Source organism: Nomascus leucogenys, chromosome 3, assembly GCF_006542625.1.
Source record: "Nomascus leucogenys isolate Asia chromosome 3, Asia_NLE_v1, whole genome shotgun sequence".
NCBI classification, from domain to species: Eukaryota; Metazoa; Chordata; class Mammalia; order Primates; family Hylobatidae; genus Nomascus; species Nomascus leucogenys.
The window spans coordinates 114,295,202-114,312,529 of record NC_044383.1 but is presented as its reverse complement, the minus strand read 5'-3'; the positions used below and the strand labels follow the sequence as shown (position 1 = coordinate 114,312,529).

Below are 17,328 nucleotides of genomic sequence, written 5' to 3'. Positions count from 1 at the left end.
TTTTGAGCCAAGTAGGATAGATAGTATATATTTTAAAATATTATCAGAACTAGAAATTGGATATTCATGTGAATAAGTAGCAGCTAAGTATTTAAAGAAAATATATAAAAGGAAAATACACAATAACGAAAGAGTTTTTTATCTGGTATTTCGTCAATAGAAGCTGGTGCGTCATTCCGTGTTGCCATTGTGTATGACCAGTTATATGACGTTTGCAAATAAGGACTGAAGCAAAGGCTCTTCAAATATGGTCATAGCTGAGGACACTTCCAAAGTAGTTGTGCAGATCGCTGAGTTCTAAACAAGTCTGACATTATAAACTAGTTTGATTCTTAGCTTTGAAAAAGTGAATTTCCTTTAAAAGGCTGAAGCAGTGACATTTGAACCTATCCATCTGTAATAACCCTTTAAATATGGTAATAATCAACACTGCCTTTTTAAAATTACAGAACATTTAATAAGTATAGCTATAAAAGTAAGGTTGGCTATTAATGGACATTTCAATTCATTGCTATGTGATTCGGCTTTCCAGACCAAAGAGTGTTAATTATTATCGTAATTTATTATTTTATCAACTTTGTTTATGGAGACTCTTTGGGGGATTTGCATAATCTTCAAAAAAATCTTTCGGGGAAATACAGCTCTGTTCTTGAAACAAATTACAAATAAGATCCTCATGTTATTAGCGGTATACAACAGAGAAAACTAGACTACATAATTTATGCATCTCTCTAAGGTGACAGAATATTCTTTTGAATAAAAATAACTTTGCATTTCTACATTTTCTGCATCAGAACCTTATAGACTTGCTTTAAATTCCCATATATCAAAGTAAAATCAGAGAACTAGTCATATAGTTTATTTTGTTTTTAAGGACACATTTTTTATTTATTTTTCTTTATATTTATTTTTAATCCTGTTTATCTAGCTTATCTGATTTACTTTTTCTGTTTCTAATGTAAGCATTTTCATAACAAAAAATTCATGTGTTTTGTAGTGCCTGGTCCCGTACCAGTAAAATCTCTTCAAGGAACATCCTTTGAAAATAAGATCTTCTTGAACTGGAAAGAACCTTTGGATCCAAATGGAATCATCACTCAATATGAGGTACTGGGAGAACAAGGAATTTAATTGAAATGTGGATTGAAGGAATAAAAGGGAGAAGAAAGGAAAAGTTAGAGGGAAATATGGAAAAGACATAAATGAGGATTAGGGGATTAAAATCATTATTCTCCTTTGTTTTAATTTACAGATTCTTTGATTCCAAAATTAAGCATCAAAATAAATATTTTGTATGGCATCTAGAATTTTCAAATTCTTAAAAAATGCATGTTTTTTGTTGCTGTTTTGTTGATTTAGGGAAGCAGGATAGTCATTATCAGACTTACGATGGTTATAGTAATAAATAATCACCTGTTAAAAAACCCTCATTTTCCTTTTTATAAAATTAAGAAACTCCTATCATACTGTGATTTAGGAGAAGCCATTGAATTTCAGTTGTTTCAGAGTAAGGAATAATACTCGAAAAGCAAAACAGATTATAAAGCTGACTTTTCCAGAGCTTCATTTCAACTTTGAATATAAATCATTATCTTTTCAAATATGAGAAACTAAAAAAGAAGAAATAAAAGAATCATTTAAATTACACAAATGTGTAGTTCTCTTCCTACATAGCGTTGATTAGATCATAAATGCTTAAATTTCTAATGGCTACAGAGTGAATTATGGAAATGAAAATCACTAGTACAATGTTATATTTTGAAACTGTGTTCGCGTATTTGAATACTATTTACATGAAATTTGTTATATAACTTGAACAAAGTATAGAATATGTTAATAATAATAATAATTTGTTGAAACACTTTCTGTGTTTCATATGCATTAAAGTATATAGCTATAAGATTTTTTATATATGCATAATTTATTGTGGTTTTCTTTTGATGGAAGAAAATAGATGTATATTGGTTTGGTCAGATATAACTCCAGGTGTATCTGTAGAGGTAGATGATTGATTGACATATAGATAGAACTTCAGAATGACAAAAATAACAATATCAACATGAGAAAGAAAAGAAGAAAAAAATTACCATTGACTCCACATAGATGCCCTTGCATACTACCTTATTTATAAAGAGTTTATTTAAAATTTCTTATGACGGATACCAGATATGTAATAAATGTATTTCTTAAAACAGATCAGCTATAGCAGTATAAGATCGTTTGATCCTGCAGTTCCAGTGGCTGGACCTCCCCAGACTGTATCAAATTTATGGAACAGTACACACCATGTCTTTATGCATCTCCACCCTGGAACCACGTACCAGTTTTTCATAAGAGCCAGCACAGTCAAAGGCTTTGGTCCAGCCACAGCCATCAATGTCACCACCAATATCTCAGGTATGCAAATGAATGAATTACAAATAGGATTGATTATGCCATTGGTTTGTAATGGCATATCCTGGAGAATCACATATAAACCAAGTGTAGTTCATCTTGCTTGTTGAACCTTTAGTATAGTTATGCATAAATGAAAACACTTTAAAGAATTATTTGAATATGAATTATATGTCCAAACCAAAACACATCTGAAATAGTCACTTTTGATTGACAGTGGTCTTTAAAAAAGTATACTAAATCTTTATTAAAAATCTTTCAAAATTTATTATAAATCCTAATAGATCTATGATACTTTTGAAGAGTCGATAATTATTATGGTGTCAGACCTTTACTCTAAATGAATGTTATCATAAAAATGGTAGAAGATCCTTTCTCTAGTATTATAGTACTACATAGCTTGTTTCTGTTTCATTTTCCCTGACATTATGATAATTTTAAACAAATATGGGCTTTTCTTTCACACTTAAAAATCTTACATAAATACATATAAGTTTTAGAATGGGAACATACAGGAGAATTTTAGGGTGATAAAGAAATTAAACTTTACATTCTATTGCATTCACAGTTGCATAGTTTGTATTTGACTAGATTGTTTACAGAGCTTATTTCTCCTTCAGTCAGATCATCAGTTAAACCTGATTAAATTCTTGCAAGAAGTTAGCTTTGTAGTATGCCCTAAATCTACTAAAGTTTATATAATGTTTTTTCTTATTTAAGGTTACTAAAATAAATACATATTGTATATGTAAATGAAGAGTTAAATTTGAAAAATAAATTATTTAAAGGTCAACCACACAATGTAGTAAAACACAGATTTTGACTTTGTAAATTCTTTTTGTTCATTTGTGTTCATTTTTATTATAGTTCTACATGGCAAATATTAGTGATACATCATTAATACCCATAAAATATGTCCTTCTTTTTTTAAACTATACCATTTGCATTAAAAGGAAGACATGTACTTTCCAAATTATTTTGAGTGTAAAATGTTACTTGCAAACGTGTTAAATATAATACAAACTTTAAAAATTTGTATCATGAATAAAATTAGCTATTCCATTATGAGCTATAATTCCTTGGAAGAGCATTTGATTTATCTTAATATTCCAATAAAAAATTAAAATATCATCCATTATATTATAAAATAATAACGTTTTAAAATTGCAGTTTTCTTTCCTGAGAACAATTACAAATCATGAATTTAAAATATGTATTGAATCACTTTACCAGAAAATAAGACTTGGTGATGTTACGATGCACTGAGATAGGTTTTCTACCCTCTGGAATTAGCAGTAGTGCTATAATTGAGTAAGATCTATCAAGAGAGACAGCTACAAAATTTATATAAACTTACAAAACTGAGAACATTGAACAAATGTAAATTTTTGAGAGCCATAAATGTGTTTGTGTGTGTGCGTGTGTATGTCTCTCAAGGCTCAGATACTGTGTTTGTGTTGAACATAAAGTTTATAAAAAGGACCAGAACATCCATCTGGTTTTTTCTTTTAATTATTCAACTTCACTTTTACTTGTATTAACCTAAGTGCAATGAGTACTTGATTGTACTTTAAAAACTTGGTTGCAATCACTTTATGTTGAGAACAATTATTAATCACATCTAAGATTAATAAATTTATGGTTAGTGTGGTTCTCAGCATTACTTGAACTTTTCAGATAATTTATTGTCAAATTTATTCCCTGAGTCCAGTAATTACATTTCTTAGCATTTAAAAAAAATAATTTAAATAACAGTGAAATCAAGTTATTGGAGGCATAACCATTGGGGGAATTATTTATACACACACATGCATTCACATACACGTATATACACACATACATACTACATATTGTGCATGTATTAAATTAATATTTGTTGTTTCTGCTTCCTAAAAAACTCTCAGATAACAATTAGTCTCCTAATGTCACTGCTCCTTTTCTTCCATCTAGACAGTATTTTAAACAGATTATTGAAATATCTTTCTAAGTGGTATCCCTACCTTCAGACTTACCCAGCTTCACTGTATTTCTCTATCTATCTTTAATCCATAAATATTTCCTTCTTAAATATTTTCACAGTCTTGTGTCTTGTAATCAGCAGGATGAAGTCTAAAGATCCACTTGTTGTTGGCATTCAGGGTCCTTCTTTGCGTGACTCCTCCCATCCTCCACTTCTCTCCGTGAACCCAAAGTTCCTGGCACAGCCAACGGCTTATAGCTGTGAAAATGTACCATGCCCTTTCATATTTTGTTATCTTCAGATATTCTGTTTCCTTTCTCAGAATTTTAGTTCATCCTTTCTCTTCCTGATGAGTTTTTACTCTTTTTTTAATATTTGGCTTAAACATCATTAGACACCCTGAGCCTTCTGGTTTCATCATCCCACTGCCAATGCTAATGAAAAAAGTGTGATCCCCACCCCCAGATCATCATCATCAACATCACCTGGGAACTGTCTAGAAATAAACATTGTCAGGTCCCTCCCCAGAAATACTGAATCAGAAACTCTAGGGTAGAGGGGCTATAATCTGTGTGTTAGGAAGCCCTCCAGGTGATTCTGATCTTACAAGTTTGAGAACCACTGTTTTGGCAAATGGTCTTCCACTTTTGGCCACTAACATTTTAATATAATTTTTTGTTTATAAGACTCTTACTTTTCATAAAATGTGAATTCCTACTTTTAATTCTATAAATATCAGAGACCACGCTTTGTCTTTATATTCATAGCATTTCTCATAAAACTTGGCACATAGTATATATTCAGTAAATGTTCAATGAATGGATAGAGATAATGCACACATTTCATTGAGTATATACTCCTTAAACAGCTTTCTACATGGAAGTCACCCAAAGCTATTTGAGGTAACTCTTTCTCCCCCTCAAGATCCTAGTCCCCAATTAAGCATTATCAAATATTTAAAAAATTTATAAATTTATTCTTTTTAAGAATCTGGCAACTAATGTCCCTGATGAACAAAATCTAAGATTTCCATTATCATTCACCACACTTCTTGATATGTTTCTCTTGTGACCAGAGTTGTGAAAAACATTAGGATAAGAATATTGTGTCTTTCTACACTATAAGATCAGAAACTACACTGTTTCACCAGGCAGCCCTTGACCTCAGCTCTTCCTATTCATAGCTCCTCATCTCCATATGTGACTCCATAAGCACTACTGCCCGGTCTTCTCAATTACTACCTTCCCTTCCTCCCATCATTACTCACTTGAAGGTCTCAGGAAACTAAAAGGAAAGCATGTTCACAAAATATTTGAAATGTGTGTCATAAATTGCCAGATGATTATTTAAATTTCCACAGAAAATCTTGGTTTTCTAGCTTTTGATATTTTAAGTTCCCAGTGTTGAAATTCATTTGGAGATGTTACGCTATAAAACAAAATACGTTGTAGATAATTAGGTGAATTCTTTTTCCTAACTTAAGATCATCTATTCATTCTGACCTATGATATATTACTGTAAATTAATTGAACCTTTTTTTTATCTCATCAATCACTCATCAGCTCCAACTTTACCTGACTATGAAGGAGTTGATGCCTCTCTCAATGAAACTGCCACCACAATAACTGTATTGTTGAGACCAGCACAAGCCAAAGGTGCTCCTATCAGGTAAGAGGAGAAAACTACAATAGTTCTGCCTTATCCACAGGTATGTACATCCCAAGATGCCCAAGTATGCCTAAAACCAGAGAAACTAACAAACCCTATACAGACTGTACTATGTTTTTTTCTATATATGCAAACCTATGATAAAGTTTAACTTATAAGTTAGGCACAGTAAGAGATTCACAACAATCAATAACTAATAATAAAATAGAACAACTGTATATTTTAATAAAAGGTGATTATGTTCTCTCTCAAAATACCTTATTATACTGTGCTTACCTATTTTTGGATGAGTTTGACGGTGGGTAATTGAAACATGGGTAACTGAAACTGAGATATAAGAAACTAGGTAGGCAGGGTTGGGGGGTACTTTTTCTTTTACTGTAGGAGTTAAAGAAAAAGGAGCCAGAAGGTTGCTTAGCAGCTAATAAAGTGGTTCATTTCAAAGAGACATTCATTGGAGAATTTCTGTCAGGAAAGTTTTATTTTTGTTTAGTTTAGTTTGGTTTTCTTTGGTTTGTTAGTTTTTCATTTGGACAAAGCCTGCAGACAGACTTGTAGTTAGGAGCAAAATTCTAAGGGCATTTTTGAGATATTCATGCACTGAACCATTCACCTCTCTGTGCGGTTTGACTTAAGAGCATTGGCCTTTTTCCCCCGCCAGTCCCATTTCATTTCACTTCCTCTCTTGGTATCTATGTTATAAAAGCTTTGAAGATATTTGTCAGAAATAGGATGAGAAAATAACTCCTGTCCAATACAGTAAATCAGTTATGAATAATTTCATATGAATGATTGAAAAATAAGAAGCTTTGAGGAAATAAAAGCAGAATAGTTATAACACATGAAGCCTATTTGACCTTTTAATTCCCGAATTGTTCCTTATCAAGTATTCCATAGTAAATTGAATATTCAGTTTGCCATTTTCTTTATCTTTTTAACAGTGAAGTCTCATATTATCTAACATCCCCATCTTTCAGAAAATTGTGAGCTGTGTGATTGTTAGGAACTGAGTCAAATTGTTACAACCATTTTAATTTCCGCACATTTGTAATTAGATGAATATCCAAAACTTAAACAAGTTTCCATTTGAAACGTGATTTTGTGGACATTTTGTTATCAAACTTCTAATGAGAAATAAATGAAGGCACAGAAATCCATGTAGGCACTTCATAGTTGGTTTATATCAAGTCATTTACATATTCAGCTAAAAATAAAACTAATGTTTGTTGTTTGTGTAAAAGGAATACATTTGACTTCATGAGCACATATTAGCCATCCAAATAACCAAAAATAATCCTATATCACTGGAAATGAAGAAATATTTTTTCTTAATTTAAAAAATGTATTGATAAAAGAATACAAATCGTAAAGGAAACTCTTGAGTCTTGTCTGGCTAAAAATCATGAGAACACTATACCAGAGAAAAAGAGATGGCTGAGGGTGTACTTGTAATATAAACACTTATGAAACACTGGCTACTTGAAAATTCAAAGTAAGTATATAGTGCTGTTCATGAATCAATGATCTGTGAGTGAATCTGATTGCTGATCCAAAGTAGAAAGAGAAAATGCCTGCACTCAACATCTTTTCCTATTGACAAGTAATCAAGGTCATTCACATGTTCCTACCTGTGATAAAATTTACTTTTTAGGTGTTCATTTCTGTTACTGGTGCTTAAATCAGCTACCAGCTACTTGCATTTGTCTTTTAAGAGTTAGATATTTGGGTGAAATCAACTTTATTTTACGTAAGTTGCAAACACAGCATATTTTTATTATTTTTGCATAACTGTACTATATAATGCAACTTACATTAACTCTTTATTCACTTAATCAATTTTTTCCACAAACATTGATTGATCATTTATTATGCCAGTCACTGTGCAAGGTGTTGTAAATCAAAGATAAAATGACCACAACAAAACATAGAATCTTTGCCCAGGTTTGTCATAGACCATCAGAGGTGCCTGCAGCCTTGTAAATCCTTTGCTCATAGCTGGTGTTCAGGAATTTTGTTAACTCAGTATGTTATTTATATACATTTTTAAATTTAAAGTCTTTTACTTTATTACCTTTATATAATTTCTAATGACCAATTAGAAATACTCATCTTTGTATTTGTTGGCAAGATTTTTGACCTTTTCTAGAATTGAGCCAGAGGCTGAGAACTTCAAATTATACATTGTTGGAGATTAGTGCTCAGAAAAATAAATTTAAATCCTGGACTATTACAAGAAGAAGTAATTTAATAATTAATATAAACAACAGATTTTTTTGAAGTGAATGTTACTACCAGGAAAATAAAATCTGCTTTCTAACTGATATGCTAATCCCACCAAGTCCATCTTTAGTTTTTGTAATGACTTACCCAGTTCACCTACAGGTAGGTGCCAGGTGGTGGGACCAGACTGGTCTAGTCAAGTAATCTGGCTTCAGATGAGCCCTGCCTCCTTTACCCTCTGAATCCTTTGTGCTGTCTTTCTTTCCTCTGACCACATTCCTACTTTCAGTCTCCCTATCAGCAACTGTAGGCTTATCGTGAGGCTTATCTGATCCAGTGCCTTAATTTTTTGAAAATGAAGATTCAATTTAATGTAATCATTTTTCCTTACCATTGAGTTTATGGTCTGGTATCTCAAATCTTTAATTGGATTCCCATCACTCACTTCAAAGGTACTTGAAGAAATTTTACTTTCCACTCAATTTTTTCTTTGTTTATGTCAGTCTATCAAAATCTCTTCTCTGCTAATGCTTGATGCTATTCTACTCTGTGACCCTTCCCCCTGCCACCCCTGTCACCTTCCCAAATAAACCAGAACTACATATTACCCAACTAAATCTTCTGAGAGCATCCAGGAGTTAGCTTGCTGGCTGTCATAGACCCTAAATACTGGGTTCTGTCCTTCCCTAATTATGGCATTACTAGCCTTTGCCATTTTGCATTTCAACATCTGTTCATCCCACCTCCAGTGGAAATATGTATTCTTTCTGCCTGGTCTTCCTAATATCAAACAAACTCCAGTTCTACAATCCTCTGTCGTAACAACTAGGAAATCTTGTTATATAGAGTTTTCGTGTTTAGTTTTATTAAGAAAGCTAAAATCGCCAATGGATTCTATAAATTTGTTGACTCAATAACATTCTATATGTGCCAAGAGCTGAGCTGCATACTTGAAATAGAAATCTACTTAAGGCGATTAGTATGTGCACCCATGTGAGTGGTAGACTCCTAAATTAATGACTGGTAACAATGCCGTGTGATAAGTGCAATAATAACAGCTAGAAAATGTGGTGCTAGAGCTGAATTTGTGAGGAGAGGTAGAAATGAGCATGAACAAAGGTCACGATGCATTTACGAATTGCAAACAGCCTAGGTCATTGAGAGTGAAGGGTCTGTGGGAGAAGTAACAGCAGCTGAAGCTGGAGAGAAAACAGGGAGCAAAGGGAGAGGCTGTTTAGTGCCAGCCCCAAAACTGAAGGTGGGCACAAAAGAACTGTAAGCAGAAGTTACCATGGGCAGTTTTACATTTTTAGAAAGATCACTCTGATAGAAACATAGAGAATGGACTGGGGAAAATCCAGAAGGCTGGAGTAGTCTGTGTGAGAAGTGCTAATGGGCTGTATTAAGAAAGTAGCAATAGAAATGCAGGCAAGGCTGTGTCTCCTACATAAGGTTTTAGATCAGTAGGATGTGTAAAGCTTCGTGGGAAGGGAGTTTGAGTGGAGACTTTAGGTGAGAGAAGATGGTAGCTTTTATATTTGAAGTGGTAGCAGAGCAAAAAGACATCTCAGAATTCAAGGTTTTGTTTTTTGAGGTTATTAAGTGATAAATATTTTTAGTATTGCTACCCCAAATCAAAAAACTAATGCTCTCTCTATGAAAAGAGGAGTTATTTTGTATATTTTGCCTACCTTACAAATATTTTCACCGAGTTTTAATCTCTAAGACATCATGGTGTTGTGTTTACATAAGAAGTAATGACCACGGTGAAAAATCCCATTCTGCATAATGCAGCACTAAGTTTCACCAACCACATTGTCCTTCTGTTACCCATTACTGCTTCCCTATGCTAATGTAGAACATGTGCGATGCAGTGCTGGCAAGTGTGGCTCTTTGACGAAATTAATTTTTGATTTTACAATCATTCTAAAAACTGAACATTGTTGCCTGACTTAAGTAGAACTTTGAATCTCCTTACCAACTTTTTAAGATCTATCCTTACAACTGTCATCACTTGACAATCATTACTGTATTCAAAATGAATATTGTCTACATTTAGAATCAATTCCTTAGAATACATAATTCCTTTTCTTTTCTTTCTAAAAGGTTTCTTCATAAATGAATTAAAACTCTAACCTGGGAATATATGATTACAAATTATAATGCATAGAATGTCCCATTTATTAAAAGGTTGACCCAATGTAGCTGTGTTTTCAAAGAATGAAAATAACAGCAGCATGTTGTAAAAACACAAAATAGTTTCTCTGTGGTGAGACTGTTTATTGTAAAGTTAATAAATGAATATGTATTTTATTTCAACATTTTCCAAATAGAAACTCTACCCATTTTGTGCTGCAGGAAGCTACCCATTCTAAGGTTACTTTGTTTTGTGGAGAACATCTAATTTGCATTTCATAACATTAAGCACCACCTATTTAGTTTGATAATAAAAATATAGTCATGAAATAAAGTCGAAACCACCATTTCTTCCACAGTTAAATTAGGAAAAGAAATTGTCTGATGTTCTAAGTTCACTGATAGCTTAACAGACAAATGTACGTTAGGGTTATATGTCTTTCTTGGGTCACATAGCTTTAAAATTTGGGGCTATCCTCATGCACCTGCAGAATAGTCTGTTTCATTACATAAATTTAAAGATATCAAATAGTTCTAATTTTCCTAACCACTATCCTGACCTAGAGCTTACTTGAATTCCAAATAAAACCATCTTGAAATTTAACTAGAGATGGAAATAATCTTTTTGCCCTATTTTATGGGCATAAAGGTCATGTGGTCCAATTAGATCAAATAGATGTTATTTTAATTTTATGCTTATTCTCTAGAATCATAGTAGGTAGAATCGTTATAATTTTTCTAACCAAAAATAGGAGGAAGTATGCCCTTCTTGTTAAATCTTCCTTCCGGCCTCTAGAATACCATAGTCCCAGCCCACAGCTTGCTTATGACCTTATGAGAAGCCCTGAGCCAGACCCGTCTTAGCTTAGCAACTCTCGAATTCCTGACCCACTGAAGCTGTGAGATAATGTTTGTTGCTTTGAGCTACAGAATTTTAGGGTAATATGTTATGCAGGAAGAGATTATACATGTACCCAAGTAGTATAAGTCTTCTCTTTCTTCAGATTTCTGCCCAACGGATACTTTTATCACATAGGGATTTCTTGACCAACCCATATAAAATAGCACTCTGTATTCCCATCATTCCCTCTTTCCCTTAGCCTGCTTTATCTTTCTCTAGAGCACTTATCCCTTCTTAATATGTATTGGTTTTCTGAATTAATTTTTTTTTTGTATCTCCCCACTAGAATGTAAACTGCATGAGAACAGACTTTTGCTACTATCTTCATTATTTTAACCTCAGTACTTAAAATAATGCATGACATGTAACAGATACTCAATAAATATTGGTGAACAAATGAGCTGGAGCTAAAAATATAACAGCCACATTCTGTAGTAAGCTTATCATCTGCTAAAGAAAAGACATATACCTAAAAAACTATTTTTAACAGTATAATATCAAATCATATTTGTAATGTATCATGTTGGTGCATGTAATGTGCCATGGCCACATGCTGATGTATCATATAAGCAATAAATATTATAAGACAGCAATGCTAGGTCTTTTGTTTTATCCACCCTAGAGTTTTTGAGAATACCATTTACGGTTCTGATCAATGAATCTTTGGCATTATAATTGTTGTCAGTGGGTTAGGAACTAGATTAAACATGCATCCATGTGATTATGACTTCTACCCCCATGTCATCCTTCAATCATCCTCACCTTAAAAATTACTCCATTGCCTTTAGAAGACAGAGTACTGAGGAACGAAGATAGTTCAAGAAGGCTTCATGGCAGAAGTAGAAAAACTAGACAAGAAGGCAGAAATTCTTGACTGTATGTTTAGTATATTTGGGTAACAATGGTCTTACCAGCTTCAAATGGAAAATAAATATCAGGAGATAAAACAAGAATGGAGATATAAGGTAAGGAATGTGGTAATTTATCAACCCCAGTGTAAAAAGTACAGAGTTTGACTTATGAAGGAGTGGAAGAAATGAGGATAGAGTGAAACAGTATTTTAAAAGACATTATTAAGAAAAATTACAGGGAGATAGAACTTGGTTAAAGATAGGAATTATTAAAGTTAATGCCAGGATTTTGAGCTGTGTTTATTTGGTAACTGTTAGTTTCTTTTATAGGGAGATTAGTCAGGAGAGAAGTAGCTTATGTGTTTCAGGTGTGTAAAGGTAAAGAACAGGGATTGGAGAGATAACCAGGGATGATAGTTAAATCTTTACCCCCTGGAGCACTAAAATATTGGCAGTATGAGCAACCACAGCTTTGGGACATTGGGAAGACTGTTTATAAGAGAAATAGTAAAATATTGGAGTGAGATAATTTCTCCTAAAGCCTTAAGCAGACATTTTAAATTAAATTTGAGGTTGTTTATATACCACTGTATAACTTGTTATTTTGCTATCACCAAGAGGTTGTGCAAGCTAAAAGTATAACCATGTTCAGAGTATTTACTTAGTAATGGGCTTTTAAAGGAATCTATGGCAGGCCATTATAGGTAATTTTGGGTTCAGCCCCAAACTTTGTAAGCATTAAATTAACAATACTATCTACCATATGTATCACATAGTCTCTTTTTAAGTAAATGGCAAAATCCCCTTATGCATTTTCTTTCTTAGTCTTACAAGGGGAAATTATATGATGAGAAGTCATTATTTGGCTTCTCTAAAACCAAAAAAATGACTACATACCAATGTTTAATCAAATTAGATTACAAATGCTCCTCAACTTTTGATGGTTCAATCTATTATTTATCTTTAAAATGATGGTGCAAAACCATTGAAATTTGAATGTGCTTCAAATTTTAATGTTGCTATTATCCTGGACTAGCGATATGTAATACATGAGATATTAAACAGTTTATTATAAAACAGGTTTTGTATTAGCTGATTTTGCCAACTATAAGCTAATGTAAATGTTCTGAGCACATTTAAGATAGGCTAGGCTAAGCTAGATGTTCAATAGGTTAGGTGTATTATATTCATTTCAATTTATGGTATTTTCAACTTGTAATGGGTTTATTGGGACATAACCCCATCATAAGTTGAGAAACATCCATATAATGTAGTAAAATATGTCATTTTAATTTTTTAAAAAATAAGGAAGTCACATTTTGTGTATTGAATGAAGATTAATGATACCAGTATATTGATTTAACCTAATTACAGAAATATTTTTGGAAGTTTATTAAAAGGAATGGGGAATATATGAACTATGGGTAGAGTGATTAAAAATATTATGAAGACTTTGGAATATTTTTAATTGCTAAAATACTGAGCTCACATAATATTTAGGTCTAGCTAGAGTTTAGTACCATTAGGTAATTAGACAACCAGAAGAATGAAGAAGCACAAGCCCATTTCGTGTAATTAGTCAACTCACTTCTAATGCGATTTCTCATTTCTTATTTCGTCTTTTAATTAATTTGTATTGATAAATAAGAAAATACCAAGGGCAGAAACAGATTTAAAAATTGGAAATGTGGCTAGAGAACAGCCTCTCAGATTGAACAATGAAGGAAAGATAATTTCTTTTAAACATGGACTATTGTGACTTTTTGTTATTTTTATAGCTGTTTTTCACTAAATGGAAATACTTCTTAAAGACTCACCATGATTACAATTGACCTCTGTGTGAGTTATAAAAATGCCTCTTCAATGGGGATGAAAAAGGTAGAAATAGATGTACAAAGTGATGCATCCAGAAAGACACTGACTAAAGACTGAGCCCAACTAAGGAGAGTAAAATGCCACTAGAGGATTTTGAAGGATACTGGTACAAGGAAAGATACTTTTCATATTTTCAGTATCTTCAAAATGTAGCATGCTGAGGAGGTCCAGAACAGAAAGATAGCAGTACAGCAGACAGGTGTATATCAAGATTTTAAACTGAAAGGGGTATTTCTGGGTGATGTTATAGAAAAGTAGTACAATTTCAGTTTCGTTTGGGTGTAAAAGCAAAAGGGAGTATGAGAGATGACTTTAAAAGACTCTGAAGATCTACTTCTGGGTAGCTGTCTCAGTCATTTTAAATGCTTACCATGGACAGTCACACATTCCTAAGTGGATAGAGTTTAAAAGAAAGTATATGTTTTAGTTTTGTTGTTGTTTTAAACTGTATCAAACTTGAGAGGGGCAGAAAGCATTCTAAAGATGGTAGAACACTAGAAATTTCAATAAATAAAAGTGAATATAAGGTCCGTGAAAGCCAGGGTTTTTTTTTAACCTCTCTATCCTCAGAGCCTGCGTGATAGCTGTTAAATATATAACTGTCGAATGAAAATGAATTAATGGATACAATGTCACAGGAAGAAAGGTAAATGAGAAAATTCTTACTCTTCAAATAATGTTCAGGATTTTTCAGATGAAAAATGTACTTTCATGGAGAAAGAAAAAGAGTATCTTGGATATGTCCTAAGCAAAAATATCAACAGAAAAGGCAAAAGCAATGTATTCATTTCACAAATACTTAAACATCCGTTATCCTATTTGAAACCACATATTCCAGTGTGGTTTCAAATAGGATAATGGGCGTTTAAGTAAGTATAATATGTGAAAATGTAATGGCTATTGTATCAGCTTTTGGAGTTAAACATATTTGGGGTTAAAAAATATCTAGAAACTGAGGTGAATGTTGTATCATGAAGACGTTTCTCCTGGTATGAGTGGTGGTAGAGTGGGAGGGTTATAGAGTGTGGTGACCAGGTTATCTCCAACTAGCTTTCCATCTAATGTCACTCATTGCACAAAGAATGTTTTAGAAAATATGCTTGGAAGCCAGTTCTCAGGAGTCTTTTTGTATGTATGTGTCTTAGTCTGCTCAGGCTGCTATTACAAAATACTAGGTGGCTTAAACAAGAAATATTTCTCACAGTTCTGGAGGCTGGGAAGTCCAGGATCCAGGTGCTCTCGGATTTGATTCTTGGTGAGGGCCCCTCTTCTAAACCTAATTAGTTTCCAAAGGCCCCATCACCAAACACTATCACTTTGAGAATTAGGGTTTTAACATGAATTTTGGGGGCGGGGCACAAATATTCAGTTGGTAACACTATAGTATAAAGTAGAGAATGAACAAAGTGAGGCTTCTGGTTTAAGTTTTAAGGGGAGCTCAATTTTTCTGCCTCTGTTTCAGTAGTAACAAAAATATACTTCATTTCTGTAATGACCATTCAAAGAATAAATGAATAATATTGGTAGAGAAAAGATATATAAGATTAAAGTGCATGGCATTGTAATTTATATTTGTATATAAATTATGTGGAAATCATTTTCTTAATTCTTTATGAAACAAGCATGTCACTTGTATTTTAGAACTTATAAAATTGAAATAATTTATCTTTCACTTAATTGAGAGTAGGGCCAACTCTGAAAGTTCAACCCAAGGCGTTGATTTTTATTTTCTATGGGACCATACTGAAGGCTCTTTCCAAAGGAGCCTATTGCACCTTTTCTTCCTTTACTCTTCTCCAACACTGGCAATTTACTTTGCTCCTCATAGATCTAGATAGACAAGCTGTCTTGCATGAAGTATGCTTAATTTGTAATGTAGAATCTCTGTCAATGTAATAGAATTAGTTAAGATTGAATGTTCACTAGATTTTCTGTTTTTTTTTTTTCTAGAGGTGTGGGATAATTAATGAGGAATCTGTTTTTAAGGATTAGATTAATGATTAACAAGGATAGGTAATTATTATTATTCTTTAGGGCAAGAATATAAGGTTACATTTGTTTGGAGAGCATGTATGAGGGAGTTTATATGCATATGTGGATGTATCCACAGAACATGCAAATGTATAATATACAAATATGAATTATAAATTTAAAATAAAACATAGCATATGTCAGCTGTGATCATTCTCGTCTTTCTCCAGGGCTATACGTATGTATTTTCTATATCTTAAAATTGACAAGTGCCTGCTCCATGGATGCCTCAGAGACCATGCATCTTGTCAGTAGCATTCTTAGAAGCTTAGCAACCCAACTTGGCAGAGGTATAGGGAATGATGCAGCACATATAATTTGAAATAACATAGACTTCTGCCTTGCTTGCTCAAATCACAATTTCTGACATTAATACAAGTTCTGTTATCTTTTAAGAGGAAATGAGATGGATACCAACCTACTGATTTATTAGCAATATTTTAATGGAAAATGGGAGCTTGAATAATTAGGAAGAAAAGAAAATCTGTAATTTATCAATTAAATTATGATTTAACTCTCTCTTCTGATGTCCTTTTGTTTAATCTATGAAGATCTTTTATTTGTAGGTATAAGAGTTTATATTAAATTAGAATTTTATACCAGAGTCTAAACTGTTTTAATTTTCATAGATGCATGTTCAGTGTATCTCTCTCTCTCTCTCTCCTTCTCTCTCTCTCTTTCTCCCTCCCCCTCTCCTCCACTCTCCCCTCTACTTACCCACCTCTTTCTTTTTCATGGAAGTCTTTTAAAGAATGTATTCTATTCCTCCTGGAGATCCATTGAATATCAATATGCAGCCCTACATACAATTTATGTTCAACTTACATAAGATACCACATATATTTTTCCAGAATTTTTAGGAATTTTAAAACATTTTAAAATATATTATAATAATAATGTCAACTTTCATGGTAATATTTTACCTGAAAAAATTTTAACGTAAAGAATTTTCTACTAAAAAAGAATATTGTTAATATACCAGTTTCAGAGTTGTTAAAAAATATTGTTAGCCATCAGGGGGATCTTTATTTAAATTTGCCTTGTTTTTTTGTTTTTTTTTTTTTCTCTCCTTTGTAAAGTAATTGCAATTATAGAAAAGTTTTAAGACTTAAAGATATCAGAAGGTTTAGGTTAGACCTTTAATAGGCCAAATGCCATCTGTTTCTACAATTTGTAACATTTTATTATTAACAACTCCAGAAGAAGGAGGCGGTCTATTTCGGTTGTGAGGACAGATTTCTGTCCATCTGTGCCCGTGTTGCCGCATGTCACTTGTATTTTAGATCTACATA

The 17,328-nt window shown here is 32.7% G+C and overlaps 1 protein-coding gene across 10 annotated transcripts in view; it reads left to right on the top strand.

Annotated features, from left to right (window-relative positions):
- PTPRK (protein tyrosine phosphatase receptor type K) overlaps nt 1-17,328 on the top strand; it is a 554,088-nt gene that overhangs the window by 434,790 nt on the left and 101,970 nt on the right. For all 10 annotated transcript variants that reach the window (XM_030809659.1, XM_030809654.1, XM_030809655.1 and 7 more), the window contains exons 9-11: nt 998-1,107; nt 2,196-2,397; nt 5,917-6,022. In XM_030809659.1, the coding sequence (XP_030665519.1) occupies nt 998-1,107; nt 2,196-2,397; nt 5,917-6,022 (418 nt within the window). The remainder of the gene's footprint in view (nt 1-997; nt 1,108-2,195; nt 2,398-5,916; nt 6,023-17,328) is intronic.